Source organism: Elephantulus edwardii, unplaced genomic scaffold, assembly GCF_000299155.1.
Source record: "Elephantulus edwardii isolate Elephantulus edwardi_28Jun2011 unplaced genomic scaffold, EleEdw1.0 scaffold00314, whole genome shotgun sequence".
Taxonomy (NCBI): Eukaryota; Metazoa; Chordata; class Mammalia; order Macroscelidea; family Macroscelididae; genus Elephantulus; species Elephantulus edwardii.
In genome coordinates this window covers 1,041,929-1,056,113 of record NW_006400064.1, presented here as the reverse complement: position 1 = coordinate 1,056,113, position 14,185 = coordinate 1,041,929, and the positions used below count along the sequence as shown (strand labels likewise).

At 52.0% G+C, this 14,185-nt stretch overlaps 2 protein-coding genes across 2 annotated transcripts in view; both read right to left on the bottom strand.

Moving 5' to 3' along the window:
- The window catches only part of MYO15A (myosin XVA), a 79,474-nt gene extending 75,343 nt beyond the window's left edge, over positions 1–4,131 (bottom strand). Inside the window, exon 1 of the mRNA XM_006901204.1 lies at positions 709–4,131. Within this exon, the coding sequence (XP_006901266.1) occupies positions 709–4,131 (3,423 nt within the window). The remainder of the gene's footprint in view (positions 1–708) is intronic.
- Positions 4,132–9,384: 5,253 nt separating this feature from the next.
- The window catches only part of DRG2 (developmentally regulated GTP binding protein 2), a 40,740-nt gene continuing 35,939 nt past the window's right edge, over positions 9,385–14,185 (bottom strand). The window contains exons 10-13 of the mRNA XM_006901184.1: positions 12,262–12,350; positions 11,533–11,591; positions 9,793–9,846; positions 9,385–9,471 (exon numbers count right to left, since the gene is read on the bottom strand). Coding sequence (XP_006901246.1) covers positions 9,385–9,471; positions 9,793–9,846; positions 11,533–11,591; positions 12,262–12,350 — 289 coding nt within the window. The remainder of the gene's footprint in view (positions 9,472–9,792; positions 9,847–11,532; positions 11,592–12,261; positions 12,351–14,185) is intronic.

The following is a 14,185-nucleotide window of genomic DNA, read 5'->3' as shown; positions in this document are numbered from 1 at the left end:
GCTGAGCCCGGCCAGCTGCTTGCTCCTCCAGAAAGTCTGTCTGTACAGGTGAAAGCATCTACCGCCCTAACTCGCCCCGCCCACTCCGTCCCAGGAGAGGCTCCAGTAACATTTGCCCTCTCTCAAGAATGGCCCAGGGCTGGGCTCTCAGTCTGACTGGAACACAGCAGCCAGGCTCAGCTGGGCACTCTTCAGGCATGTTGTCTTGCTCTGCATCCCACTGGGAGGCCAAGAAATCAGCCTTCAGGACCTTGTTTTCCCCCCTACAGAATGAGCCCCTTACCATTATTTCAGAACCCTACAGCCCAGCAGGCTCTGAAGGGAAGTGTGTTACCACTTAAAACCAGAACCCTGAGGAGAAGGAGACCAGTTTAGGGGAGATCAATGGGAGGCCCGTGATGATCTCAAAGGGGAAGCTGGCCAAAGCAGGGCTGCAATAACAGGAACACTTTCCATCTGCGTCCCAGGCTAGACTCAGGCCAGATCCCTTCCTAAAGAGGGCCGGGGAGGTGTTTCTGCATCTCCATTTTGTGCAGGACATTCCCTTGTTCACCCCTCCAGTGGTTCAAGGTCAAGGCTATTCTCTCAGAGATACAGATACATACACTGAAGCCCAATTAGGGAAAAACCAGGATCTCCTGGGGGCTGTTCTGTGCCCCGTTTCCCAGGTGGGAGCCCCCAAGACTTCCCTCTGACTGTACTTCATACCTTATTCTGCCCATTCTGGGGCCCAAACTCTTCACAAGGGCCTCTCTGGGGCAAGCAGGTAACTCCTGGGCCCAATCGTCGGGATGGAGGGCATGTGTGCACCGTTGGCCAAAGTTGGCGGGCCTCTGCTGGCTGCCAGGGCTGAGTTAAGCGCAGACTCATATTTCTTGGTTCTAGACTGGGCTGGGGGTCCTGGATCTGATGGACAGGGAGCTGGAGGGTGGCAGGACCTACTTGCTGGAAGCTCAGCTCTAGCACCTGAGGCATGACCACTGCACAACGTTTAGGCTCAGCCTGGAGATGCCTGTCCCTCTCAAACAGGGACCCTGGTGTCCCAGTGGGTACTAAAGCGGGTGGGGCTCTGGGCACCGTCATCCAACGTCGCCATGGTGGCCATATGGCCCTCCTCTGGTCACACGCAGCTAAAGGATGGGAGAGGCTGCGGCGTAGGGCCTTATGCTCTGGGATGAGATCTTTGGAGGGTCTTGGAGTTGGAAGTTCAGGCTTGGTTGGAGTCTGGGAATCTACTATGGTGGCCTCTTCTTGCTTCTCTGGCCTCAGGCCTGAAGATCTGAGGAGCTGTCCAGGCCCTGGTTCACAGTGTCTGCCCTGGACACTGACTGGGTCAGAGGCTAGGACCCTGGCCTGGGTTGTAGAAGATGACACAGGGTTCCCATGCTCCAGAAAGGGGTTTTCTGGCACAAGAGGTGGCCTGGGTAAACCATTAACTCTGCTGAAACCTCTAGGCCGTGGGGAGGATGGACGCTGGACAGGAGTCATGTATTGGTCCCAGCTAGGGGCCAGAGGTGGCACTGTCCACGGTGTCTCAGAGTCATTTTCTTCTGGGTCCTGACACTCAAAGGTAGGCTGAAAGGATGGGTGCATCTGGGGCTTCACGGCCCGAACAGGCTGCTCACTGAGTCGTTTCCAGGAGCGTGAGAGGCGTGAAGGCATATTCAAAGAGTGGTACCTGAGGCTGGGGCCCCACCGAGGCACGGGCACAGGCAGCCTCTGGCTGATAGTCCTCAGGGGCTGCCTGGGTGAGCTCAGGGCTGGGGAGCAGGGCTGGCCTAGCCGCCTGGACCTGGGGCGCGGGATTAGCGGCTCCCGAAGCGAGTGAGGCCGGGGTGGCGGGGGTGAGAAGGGCCGCTGAAAGGGGCTGGAGCGGATGGAGGGCTGAGGTGACCACGGGCCCTGGGCCGAACGGAAACTGGGTCCCGGCAGGCTCCGCAGGGAGGGCTGCGGCGACCAACCCAGCCGACGTGAGGTCTGTGGCGAGCGGCCCGCGAAACTGAAGGCTGGGCATCGCTGGCGGGACCCTCTGAGAGAGGGCTGGCGCCAGAAGGCCAGAGCGTCTGCCCCTTCCTCTGGACGCACAGGCAGCGGCTCCACGAAGCCCCACCACGCAGTGTGCGGGGCCAACGGCACGTGAGCAGGAGCCGCCCAGGGTGGCGGGGGACGGCGCAGCGAGCCCCGCAGCGAGGCGGGCGGGAGCCGACCGAGGGGCGGCGGCGAGGCAGGCGGCAGTGGGCCAACGGGCGACGGCGAGCGCGCGGCGCACGAGTTGTTGTTGAGAGCGCGCGGCTGCAGGCGCCGCAGGGTGATGGGCGTGCCGGGACGCTCGGGGTCCATGCCTGCCAGTTTGTAGCCAAAGCGCTTGTAGGCCGCCTCCCGAACGGCCGGCGTCCCCTTGTCATTGCCCCATAGCCGCGGGATGGGTTTCTTCTCGGACAACGTCTTCTTGAGAAAGCGGGCCAGCGAGGTGGCCGGCTGGCCCGGGGGCTGTGCAAAGTTGGACCTGAAGCCTAGGTCGCGGCGGGTCTCGAAGGCCGACAGGGCACGCTGGAGGCTGCGCTGGCGCGGCGGGAGGAGATCCCAGAAGAACTGGCCATAGTGCCCAGGGCTTACCGAATGCTCATCCTCCTCCTCATCTCCATCCTCCAGGGGCAGGGGAATATCCAAGGAGGGCGGGAGGGGCACCTCCAACTTCTCCTTTCCAAACAGCTTCACCTGCGGCCGCGGGAAGAGGCGGAACTTCCTGATGAGGGACAGCTTGGATCTGGCCGGCTTGTCCATTCCTTGCTGCTCGAAGAAGGTAGCGCTCGGTAAGCGGAAGGAGGTGCTCTGCCGCTCGGCATCCAGCTCAGGCTCCTCCAGCTCGGCGATGTCGTCCATGGGGTGGGCGTACGGGTTGTGGGGCGATGGGACAGGAGGTGGCACCCATGGGTACATGAAGACCGACTCCTCTGGGTACAAGTAGGCGGCCTCAGGGGGATAAATGGCCTGGGCCCCAGCCCTGTAGATGCCGTCGGTGTAGGGAGCACTGTAGGAACCCCAGTGGGACCCGTTGTAAGGAAGGCGATAGGGCAGGTAGGCCATGTCGTAGTAGGGGTAGGAGTCCCCCCAGTGGCTGTAGGGGTGAGCCTCGGCCTCGTAAGCATCGTAGTAGCTGTAGGGGTCCGCGTACCCAGACGGGGGTGCGTAGGGAGGGTCGTAGTCATCATAGCCATATGCGTAGGGCGGGTAGGCGCGCCCATAATAGTCATCAGGGTGATCGTAGGCTATCTCTGGTGGGTACCCATAGTAGGGGTCGACCCCATAGTAGGGGTCACCGCTGTAAGGTGGCCAGGCAGGGCTGTAGGGGGTCAGATAGGGTTCCTGCTCCTCGTACTGGTAGAGAGACTGCTGGTCGTAGTAGTCGTCGCCCTCACGGTAGTAGTCGTAGTACTCGCCCAGGTCCTGGAAGCCCTCGAGCCCATACAGCGACCTGCGCGATCCCGAAGGCCTGAACGGGGCCTCATCCTCGAAAGGCAGGAAGCCCACTGGCTCGCCCGCCGCGTAGATGCTGTGGCTCCGCGGGAAGCGGCGCAGGCGGCCACCGTGGCGGAGGATCTCGGCGCCCGACGGGAAGGGCAGCTTGTGTGAACCCCGGGAGTCTGAGCGGTTGAGCCAGGCGTCCAGTGTGGCCTGCTCGCTGCCCAAAGCCTCTGCCTTCTTGATGAGGAACCTCTTGGTGAGCCAGTTGATCGCCGTAGAGGCCTTGCTGAGCGACTGAGCACGTGGCCGCAGCCGGCCATAGCCTCGGCGCCCTGGGAAGCGAATCACCATGAAGGATGGCTTCTTGCCCTTCATAGCGCGCTTCTTCTTGCCCATCCGCATCTGTGTCATGAGCTTCGATGTTGATTTGAGCACAGTCCTAGCCTTCTTTTTGCGTTTGGTCTTCTGCGGGCCTGTGTGGAGCCCCCAGAAGAAGGCCGAGGCACTCCGGAACTGGCCCTTCTTGGAGATCTTGGGTGTGCGGTCTCGGAAGCCCATGAACAACCGGGATGTCCCTTTTAGGCTCCGTTTTGGTTTCTCTGGCTCCGGAGCCTTCTTTCCCTTCTTTTTCTTGGCTTTCTTCTCATCTTCTTCATCCTTCGCCATTGTGATTGCTTGCTCCCCACAGGCCTGGAACTGGGGTTACAGACTCGGGCTTAGGGGTGCAGAGGCCAATCCACAGCTGGGCAGGCCTTCCACACAAAGCAGCCTGGACTGACCTCCGGCAGAGAGCAGCTGGGACTGTCAGGATGGTGTGGCCGGCCTGGCTGGGGCCAAAATTCTCGGGGGGAATTCATAATTCATCTCCTCCCAACATGCTCTTAGGTTTCACCTTCAAGCCACAGTGGAAAGTGTGCTGGTGTGGTTTACCCATAGGAAGCCTGGCTGAGCCTTCTGGTGTGGTTTACCCATAGGAAGCCTGGCTGAGCCTTCTGGGGGACATGTCCTAGCTTTGGAGCCACAGCAACAGCTAGGGCTCACATATGAAGCCCTCCTTTGTACTCACTTTTCTTAAAATTTCCATTCATTCACTGTTGCATGTACTACTCACTCTTTCATGGGCACGAACTGGCCCAAGTACACTGAATAACTTTATCAATGTCATCTCACAGCCATTACATTGAGAGCCAGTGAAGGGAAGCCAGCTAGCATATCTGACCTGGTCCAGAAGGGAGACCCTAGGCTTTTGCCTGTGTGACAGTGGGTTTGGAGGGTCAGACCCTAAACCTTGGGTGATGGGAGAATAGAGTGGACACGGTGGTTACCAGGGCTTTGGGTCAGTGTAACTGGAGTTGGATGGCTCATGGAGCATAAATAATGCATTAGGGAGAGCAGGGCTGATTAACACTAACAAAAGTAACATTTTAAAAAAGAAGAGAGAAACTGGGAAATAAAGAGTATGAGTAGAAACACCCCTTTAGTGGGCCTCTTCCCCTAGAAGGCCTCAATTCTGCCCTCCCCAGCTTCCTTTCAGGGACACTGGTTTAAAGAGGCAAAATCCCTCCACTTCCATAGACAGGGGACAAGGCCAGACCCTCTGATTCAAAGTCCACAGCACAGCAGGGGTCCATGGCCTCTGGGCTGTCAGCCTCACATCTCTTTGCCCTAAAGTACAGGCACAGGGGCAACGACTAACCTCAGGAAGGCTCACAAGGCTGGAGGCGAGGGCCTGGAGCCGGATTCCAATGTGAGGATGAGTGCTGACCTGGAAAGCCTTCAATTATGTAAGCCCCCAGACTGAATGACCTAGTAAGACAACTTGGTAAGCATCCTCAGGCAGCAAAATGACTGCTTCTGGTCAAGCTTTGGAGGCAGTGCCACTGAGCAGTCATCCAGGTTCCTGCCTTCCCTTCAGGGTTCCCAACCTCTGTGGTGGGCATAAAATGGATGTCTGAGAACAAGTTTATCATTCATACCTCCAGAGGCTTTGTGCTTATTGTGTAGTCACTAGTGGAGGGTCAGAAACAGAACTACTCCCAAAGTTACAGGGGAAAGGAACTTTTAATCAACAGGAAAACTACCATTATGAGGGGCTACACAGGTGGCCAGTTAGGAAGGCTTCCTTGATGAGGGAAACCTGGAGAGGAGAAAGTGAATCAGATGAAAGTTGGAATAGTGCTCCACACAGATGGAACAGCACATACAAAAGCAAAGTGATAATGCAACTAAAAGAAAGATGTATGGGTTAGGCTAGTAGCAGGGCTTATAGAGACCAGAAAGGCTGGGATAAGTTTGGTCCTTCAAGGAGTGGGGGCCACTTAAGGGTTGAGGCAGGCAGCTGCTCTGGACTAGATTTGTGCTTTGAAAATAATAACATATCAACAAGTATACATACCTGGGTTAGTGCCAAGTGCTCTCCTGTGCTTTCTCCTTGTATTCAAAGATCTAAGAGGGACAGTTACCTCATTTTACAGGTAAAGGCTCTACTGTAGGTTGGTTCATACATTCTAGGCCAGAGGTCCTATCATGAGGACATAAGAGCACATTCCAACTGTTGATACTGTGTTCACAACTACTAGCCTGAGGCGCACGGTTCAAATCCACCAGATGCTATGCCAGGAAAGGAGGGACAATCTCCTCCTGTACCAGTCAGATCTGATTTGACAGTACACACACACACACACACACACACTAAAATAATAAAAAATAAACTACTAGCCTGGACTGTACCCTTCAACCTCACTATAGTCCTAGGAAAAGTGCACCCTTAGTAGTCCCATCTTACAAATGAGAAAGCTGAGTTCTATCAGGTTATCTCACAAAGCTTTCTTGAGCTACTACATAGAGAACTGGGAAAGGATACAGAATGGAAGTAGGAAAAGATGGCAGGAGTTAGACTAGGCTAGAACTGCTTTGGCAGAGTGGAACAGACACAGGATAAAATGGAAGGACCAGCAAGTTGCTGGTAAGTTTGAGGGTAGAAACAGGATTAATACAGTTAAAATAAACATGGTAGACTGTGCAGATTCAAGGGTTTAAAACCTAAAGGTTTGAAATTTAGAAGAGAGGCAAGGTCACAGTTGTGAGGGATCAGAGGTGGTAAGCATGGGAGGCTGGAGCACAGGTAACCAAGGTCCAAAGGACCCTGCTTTTTATGACTAGATGAGGAGGTAGAAAGGAAGAAGCCAGGGGCAAGGGCATCTCAGGAGCAAGCCCTGTGTCCAAGCAGTTACAGATTAACAATATAGATTGGGGGTGGGGTGGGGAGGGAAGATAGACCTTAGCAGAGAATATGGGTCTGTTGGAGATGGAAAGGGAATGTGAGACTGAGTCAAGCATAGCACATCCTGAGAACTGACCATGGAGAGGAGATGGCCAGAAATGATGATGGTTAGTAGCTTTTAGTTTGGTTTTTGTTTTTTTTAAATGGGAGACACTTTGTCAACAGACCCAGGGAACAAGAGCTTGGTGGATTCACTTGTGAAGAGCTTAGCCCCAAGGAGGTACAGGGGCCATGACAGACTCCATCATGAAGAAGGAAGTGGGGTACTGAAGCAGTTTCATGAAGCCTTGCCAAAGGGACAAGGGAAGGTGTGGGAAATGTGGGGCTTGAGAAGGCAAAGGCAGGAAGAACGGCAAGGTGGGGTGAGGCTGGAGTCTAGGTCAAAGGATTAGTTAGCACTGTTAAGTTTAGGGTTTTTGAGATGAGGTATTATGGAATCTAACTGGAGAGGGATGTGGAAAAGCATGGAAAGCAGCAACACACCTCTGGCTCCTTTGCTGTTCTTAAGCCCATCAGTATCAGCGGTGGTTCTACCTGAGTGAATACAGTCTAGGAAGGAGGAGGCTAGAGCTGGGGCAGGGAGAAGTTAGAACCAGCCAGTTTGGGCTCAGCAGAGCCTGGCAGCCTGAAGTCCCCAGTGACTGAGAAGAGAGTGGTGGTATACCGCCATGCTGCAGGGGCCGAAAGGGACTTTTGGTCAACCAGGCTTAGCCTCACTTCAGAAAGGTTAAGAGGCCCAGTATGAGTGAACGACCAGAAGAGCCAACTGGGGAAAAGCTTGAGCCTGAGTTTTCCTTGAAGGTTGGGGCCTATCCCCCTTTAAAGGGAATTCTCCAGCCCTGAGGTTCTTCCAGCACCTCTCCCGACCAAAGGGCACCTTGGCCTCACAAGGATTCAGGCAGCACTCTCACATGCAGGCCGGGGGGAAATCCAAGTAGGTACATCCAGAGGTGGACCTTAGGTCTCAGCCAACCTAGTGTGGGTCAACCCAAGGCCTTCCAATGGTGCTGGTTCCTAAGGCTCTACCTGTAAGGCAAGAAGTGGGAGTTATAGTCCCTTTAGGAACCTCTTCTGGCCAGGCTCTGGAGGGAAACAGGAGAGGAGCCAAGGAAGCCACCATGCATTTACCTATTTTGGCACTGGTCCCCAGCAGGACTGCTTGGGCCCATTTCTAAAGAAACTAAAACACAGAAAAGTAGGAGTAGGGCCTCACTCTTGACACCATACCCTTCCCTTTTCTCCACGGGACCGAGGCAGGCCAGTGGAAAAAGCTAGGCTGCCCTTACCTGGCTCTTGAGGCCTGTTCCCAGCCTGCATGCCGCTAATGGAAGCCTGTGGAATGGCCCCAGGACATCAGCCCAGCAGAAGCAGCTCAGTGTTTCGCAAAAGATGGCCCAGCTCACCACACTAACTGCCTGGGGCCCCATGTATATTTAATGATGTCTATTATTCCTGTTTTATCTCTGGAAAGGAGCCTGAACAGCTGATAGGGGAGCTGGAAATAGGTGGGATAGCCAGGCTTTAGTCTATGCCTGGCCTGGGAACTCTGAGAAGTTCTCTTTCCCTCTAGATACCCAAGACCTGGCAGCCCTTGCCCCTAAAAAAAGGACTGCTTCCTGCAGAAAGTCTGCCTTGTCACTCAAGTCCAAGTTCTGGCTCAGTACTACCCGTTGTGAAGTACCCCAGCATGGCTCTGAGCCTGCAGTAAGGTCTCACTAGGAACTCAGGCTGTGCTAGTTCCGTCCATGCCAGCTACCACCAGGGGCTGGAAATGCAATTCTGAGATGCTGTCCACTACTACAGCTGGGCCTGACCTCATGGAGGTGCTGGCTTTCTTAGGTGAAGCTTACTCTACAGCCAGGCCTGGTCTTGGGTCCTTTTGTAAACCAGTCCCTGATGAATAGCTCCACATTCTCCTACCAGTCCCAGGGCTGCCCTCCATGGGCCAGACTACACCCACGTTGATCCGTTGGCTCATCGATGCTCCCCATACCCCAGCCCAGTAGTAAGTTTTTAAATCTACAAAAGGACTAGCTTTCCCAAAGTAAGAACAGGAACCTGACATCTTTTATTTCAGAAAGAAGCTGATATTGGAGGCAAACACAGATACCACATTTGACAGCCTAGTATTCAGGGCTAGGAACAAGATCTTTTTGCTGGATAAGGGCTGCCCTGGGGAACCTGAGAGGAGGCACTTCAGGACACCCCTCAGCATGGGATCTTCAAAATCACTGACTTGCTGTAGTTCCACCCTAGGACAATCCTGGGGTGGTGGGAAAACATAAGTAATCTGATTCAAGGATGGCCTCATACCTTAATGCCAGGAGCAGAGGAATGAGGTGGCTCTAGGCACTCAGAGTCAAGCAGGCAACTTGCTCCATCAGTACCCAAAGGGGACATGGAGTGGGGGCAGGCCCAGGGCTCCAACTCAGAACCACATTCCAGCATCAGCCTCAAGAAAAGCTGGGGCAGGTCCCAAAGCCTCAAGAATTTTCTTTCTGTCCCAATATCGTCAGCTGCCTAGTAAAGAATCTTCTGGAAATAGTCAAGACTCATGTGTTTACATTTTCCTGTTTGCGGTCTCATGTGTCCCAGTGGTCTGACTTCCTAGGGAGATGTGAAGGATGGAAGCTCCTTTACTTCTTGACGATTTGGATGACATCCTCATGTTCCATGGTGTGGGTCAGTCCCACCCGCTGTGGGCTGTACTTGGTGCTGGTACCCTGGGAATGAGGCAAGAGGGAGACCATGAGGGAAGGAACCCTGGGTAAAGGGGCCACATGGATCTGCCACTTCTGAAGGACAGACCACTAGGAAAGTTATTACTTGAGGAAGTGAATGTGTATGTGTTTGATGAAGGCTCAAATTAGCATATCTCAAATTGGATGTGGGTGGGAGGCAAGGGCAGTATAAAGCCTTATTCCTAGTAATAAAGTATCATCTGGGGAATTTTGTTAATTATTATGCCCCACCACTTTGCTCCCTGCAGGACCTAGATGTTGGGTGTGACACCTCCCGCTTCATTTCCCCACTCAGAGACTTACCCACACCAGGGCATATTTGAACTGGCTGGCCAGTGACCGGTGGATCCGATGGCACTGGTGAACAGGAAGTTAAGACAGAGGAAGTTAAGACAGAGATGCAGCTTTGCTCAGAACCAACTGTGACTGTAGGCCTGAAGACCTGGTAACATGCTAAGCCTACTAATTCACTAGACAGGTTCTTAAACAGGTTGCTGAATGGTGGGTGGGTAAGCCCAAGCCTAGCTCCCAGGTCAAGGCATGCCATATCTACAAGGTCAGACAAGCCTTATCTAGGGCTATAGTTGGCTCCATTTTCAGGTATTCCTGGGAGTAGAGTGCCCAGTTAAGAATGTTCTATAGCCCATGAGAGTGTGATCAGGGTACTGGCTATTAATGGCCCCTCTGTCCTCCCCATCTTCCAACTACCTTCACAAAATTCTTGAATGGTTAAGGATAGCTTTTCAGATCACCCTACCTCTGCTAGCTCATGTCTCCGCCCTCCTGGCTGCAGTTGTGATCTGGCACCTCCTGACATCATACTACCTACTCCCTGCCCCCAGGATAGCCAGCACACCTGACACTCCTAGGGGGTTAAGGGTCCAGGAATCCCAAGTCTCAGGAAGTCAGAGGAGACCTTGGAGGAGCAGCCAACTCTGTTCCTGCCTGTCATGGTGATGAGGAGAAGTGCTGGGGGAAGTGAACGGTGTGGCCTGGCTTTCCGACCACGTGCTCATACATGTTATAGGCACTGGATAGAACATGCCCTCGAGTCAGAGCACAATGCCTTAGCCTAGTCTCCATGAGGCAGGAGACAGGTACCAGGACTGCAGAAAAATTTCCTGAGAACACATGGAAAGTCAATGTGACTTGCAATCTCCATGAAACCACAGACACTGAGCTCTAAGAAGAGGAGGCCAGGAGTCAGCAGAGATGCTCCGAAGTCCAGCACTAATCTCTACTTATATCACAGAATAAAAAACGATGGTTCAGAGGTTGGTTGTAGTCTGAAAATGGATTTGAAGTTCTATTCCATTTGCCCAACATTAAAATAACAACAAACTCACTGCCAATCAACTTAGCTGACCCTCCAGCAGGTTTTGAGTCCATAAACCACACAAGATAACACTGCCCAGATCTCTCCATTGGAGCAGCTGGTAAATTCAAATTGTCTACTTTTGGGTTGGCAGTATTAACTCCTTATCCATTAGGTCACCGAGCTCCTTAACTAAACAAATTCACTGCTAATGGTTAAAGAGCAGGAGAACACAAAGCCACTGTTTCCAGTTTTTCTGGAAACTAAAAGCTTCTAACATTAAGGGCAGAGAGTTATCAGTAGGATTCATTTACCACCAAGCATACCACACTGTTCTAGTGGGAGAGAATACTCAATAGTCACAGTTATGGCAATGGGGGATGGGGAGGGGCGCATTTTTCAAGACTAAGAGACAATAGACTTCTCTGAAAAATGGAAGGCATGCCTGTTTTTGAGTCCATAGGTCTTCTCACCAAGCCCTGAAGCAGTCTCTCTGTTGCACAGGGACTACACTCATGAGTCTTTTATAGGTGAGGTCACTATTAAAGGAAGCAGCAATATCCTCATTTATAAGAGAGGACACTGGGGCTCAGACATGTAGGTAGACTTGCCCAGTTCAAGAGCCAGCCCTCAGCCACCTTGCCAATCTAGTGGGGTCCATCTAATGACCAGCTGAGATGAGTTCACCCCTCAGTTGGAGATCAGAGTCCCAAGACCGGCTAACTCACCACATGCTCCACAGAAGCCCCTTTCCGGAGGATGATAGCATCGGTAAAGTCTGGTCTCTCTGTGCAGGTGGAGATCAGAGAAGAGAGTCAACTGTGTGACCTGATTCTGGGCAGCTTTGTAAATGGCCATGAAGGTGTAGATGCCCTTCTGGTCCCCCAAAGGTCTCCTTCCAAGCCTCAAGTCAACCCTCCCCTCCCTATCCCTCAGTCCTATTCAGGATACCCTTGGGACAGACTCCTTTAACAGCTCCTACGACCTTGACTTCCAAAGGAACCAAACCCAGGCATTAATCTGCTGGCAGCTTAGCAACCATACATTAGAAAACCTGGATTGCCAGCAGCTGCTCTAACTGGAGATGGTGTCTTTTTTGCCTTGCTCCTGGTGCAGTATGCTCATATTCAGCCACCACCACTCCAACTGCACCCAGAATGGGAGTATATGCAGAGGGGAACAGGGAAGGGTACAGCTCAAAGAAAGTGAAGAGCTTTGAGGCAGATATGAGGCAAGAAAATGAGTTACTGTATACTCAGCTGTCTGCTTCTGGGGAGGGAGCCACAAGGTTATGGTTTCCTTACAGAGAACTCAGGGCAAACCTCTATCAATCACTTTCTGTGCTCCCTAATCCATGTGCCCTAATGACCAGCATTCCTTGCTAGAAGGACTTGAGTCTGGGGTTGGGTCCTTGGGTGCTGCGTGCAAGAGCCCAGGCCTCTGGCCTCCTGACTCACGTCCTCTCTTCTTGGTGTAAATGCAGGTCAGGGCCAAGTACTCCCAAAGCATCTCCAGCAAGTAGTCGAGGTTCAGCTTCATCCCACAGCTGCAAGGAGAGGACCTTTGGTCAGGTGGATGAGCCAGAGGCTGGAGGATGAACTGCCATCTGTGGCATGGGGCCCAAGGCAGTGGCCTAGATGGCACCATGGGTAAGCAGTTCAATGCCTCTGCTGACACCACCAGACCTCCGAGGCCACTCAGCTCTCCTAGCGTTCCAGTGAGGCTAAGAGTAGGGTCTGCTCTGGGACCGACACTATGTATCTGAATGGTGGCACCTGGTGGGGTTGTGGTAGGCACTGTGCTTGGAGGGAACACTGCAGTCCAAAGCTCAGTCCTCAGAAAGAGATGGTCTCTGGAGGATCCTGAGCAACCCAGTAGGGATGTCAGTGCAGTACAGAGGAGCTCACCTCTGGAGGGCAGCCAGATCCAATGGGCCAGCCTTGACCATTACAGTCAGGATCCTGAGCAGGCCATCCCTCTGCAAGGCAGTGGTGAGCAGAGCAAGGTCAGGGGATAGGATAGTGGCTCAATGCAGGATGCTTGTATCCTCTGGCAGCCCTGCAGGAGTCTATCAGGCCTAGGATGCAGGAGAATGGGGGCTGAGGCTGCCAGTAGGATGAATGCTGCTCTTGGCACAACACTAACTGCCAGAGCATTCCCTAATTCAGTTCTGGAACCTGCATCAGCATCTGGGCTCAAGCATCTGGCTTCTGTCAGCACAGCTCACATAAAAGCTGCAAAGTCCAACACCCTCTCCTGATTAAAACACCCAACAAAATAGAATTAGAGGGGAATTTCTTCAACATAGTAAAAAGTATTTATGAAAATCCGAGAGCCAACATTGTTCTCAGTGGAGAGAGGTTAAAGGCATTCCCTTTAAGAACAGGAACTAGGCAAGGATATCCACTATCACCTCTCTTATTCAATATTGTATTGGAAGTCTTAGCAATAGCAATAAGACAAAAGAAGGAAGTGAGAGGTATCCAAATTGGCAAAGAGAAGGTAAAATTACCTCTCTATGCAGATGATGTGATAGTATACTTAGAAAACCCTAAACTCAGCAAGAAAACTATTGGACATAGTTGGCCAATTCAGCAAAGCAGCAGGATACAAGATCAACATACAAAAATCAGTTGGATTTCTCTACAGTGATAAAGAGAATACAGAGCAGAAGGTAAGAAAAACAATACCCTTCACAATAGCTAATCATAAGATTAAATACTTGGGGGTAAATCTAACCAGAAGCACAAAGGATCTATGCAAAGAAAAACTACAAGAAACAAAAAGAGGCATGGAGAAGTGGAAGAATATCCCTTGCTCATGGATAGGAAGACTCAATATTGTGAAAATGGCAATACTACCAAAGGCAATTTACACGTTCAATGCAATCCTAATACAAATACCAATCCCATTCCTCAACGAGATGGAAAAGACAATCTCCAGTTTCATTTGGAATGGAAAGAAGCCCTGAATAAGCAAAGCACTCCTTAAAAATAGAAAAAAGGTAGAAGGCATCTCACTCCCTGATTTCAAATCCTACTACACTGTCGTGGCGGTTAAGACAGCATGGTACTGGGACAATGATAGACACATAGATCAATGGAATAGAATTGAGAACCCGGAAATCAGCCCAACTTCCTATGGTCAACTGATTTTTTATGAGATGAAATCAGTTAAGTGGGGAAAAGACAGCCTTTTTAACAAATGGTGTTGGCAAAATTGGAGAACTATCTGCAGAAAACTCAAGCAAGATCCACACCTCACTCCATATACAAAAAATAAATTAATGTGGATCATGGACCTAGGACTAAAACCAAGGACTATAAACTTCATTAAAAAAAAGCTTGGAAGAAATCTAGAAGTTCTAATCCAGAACATAAA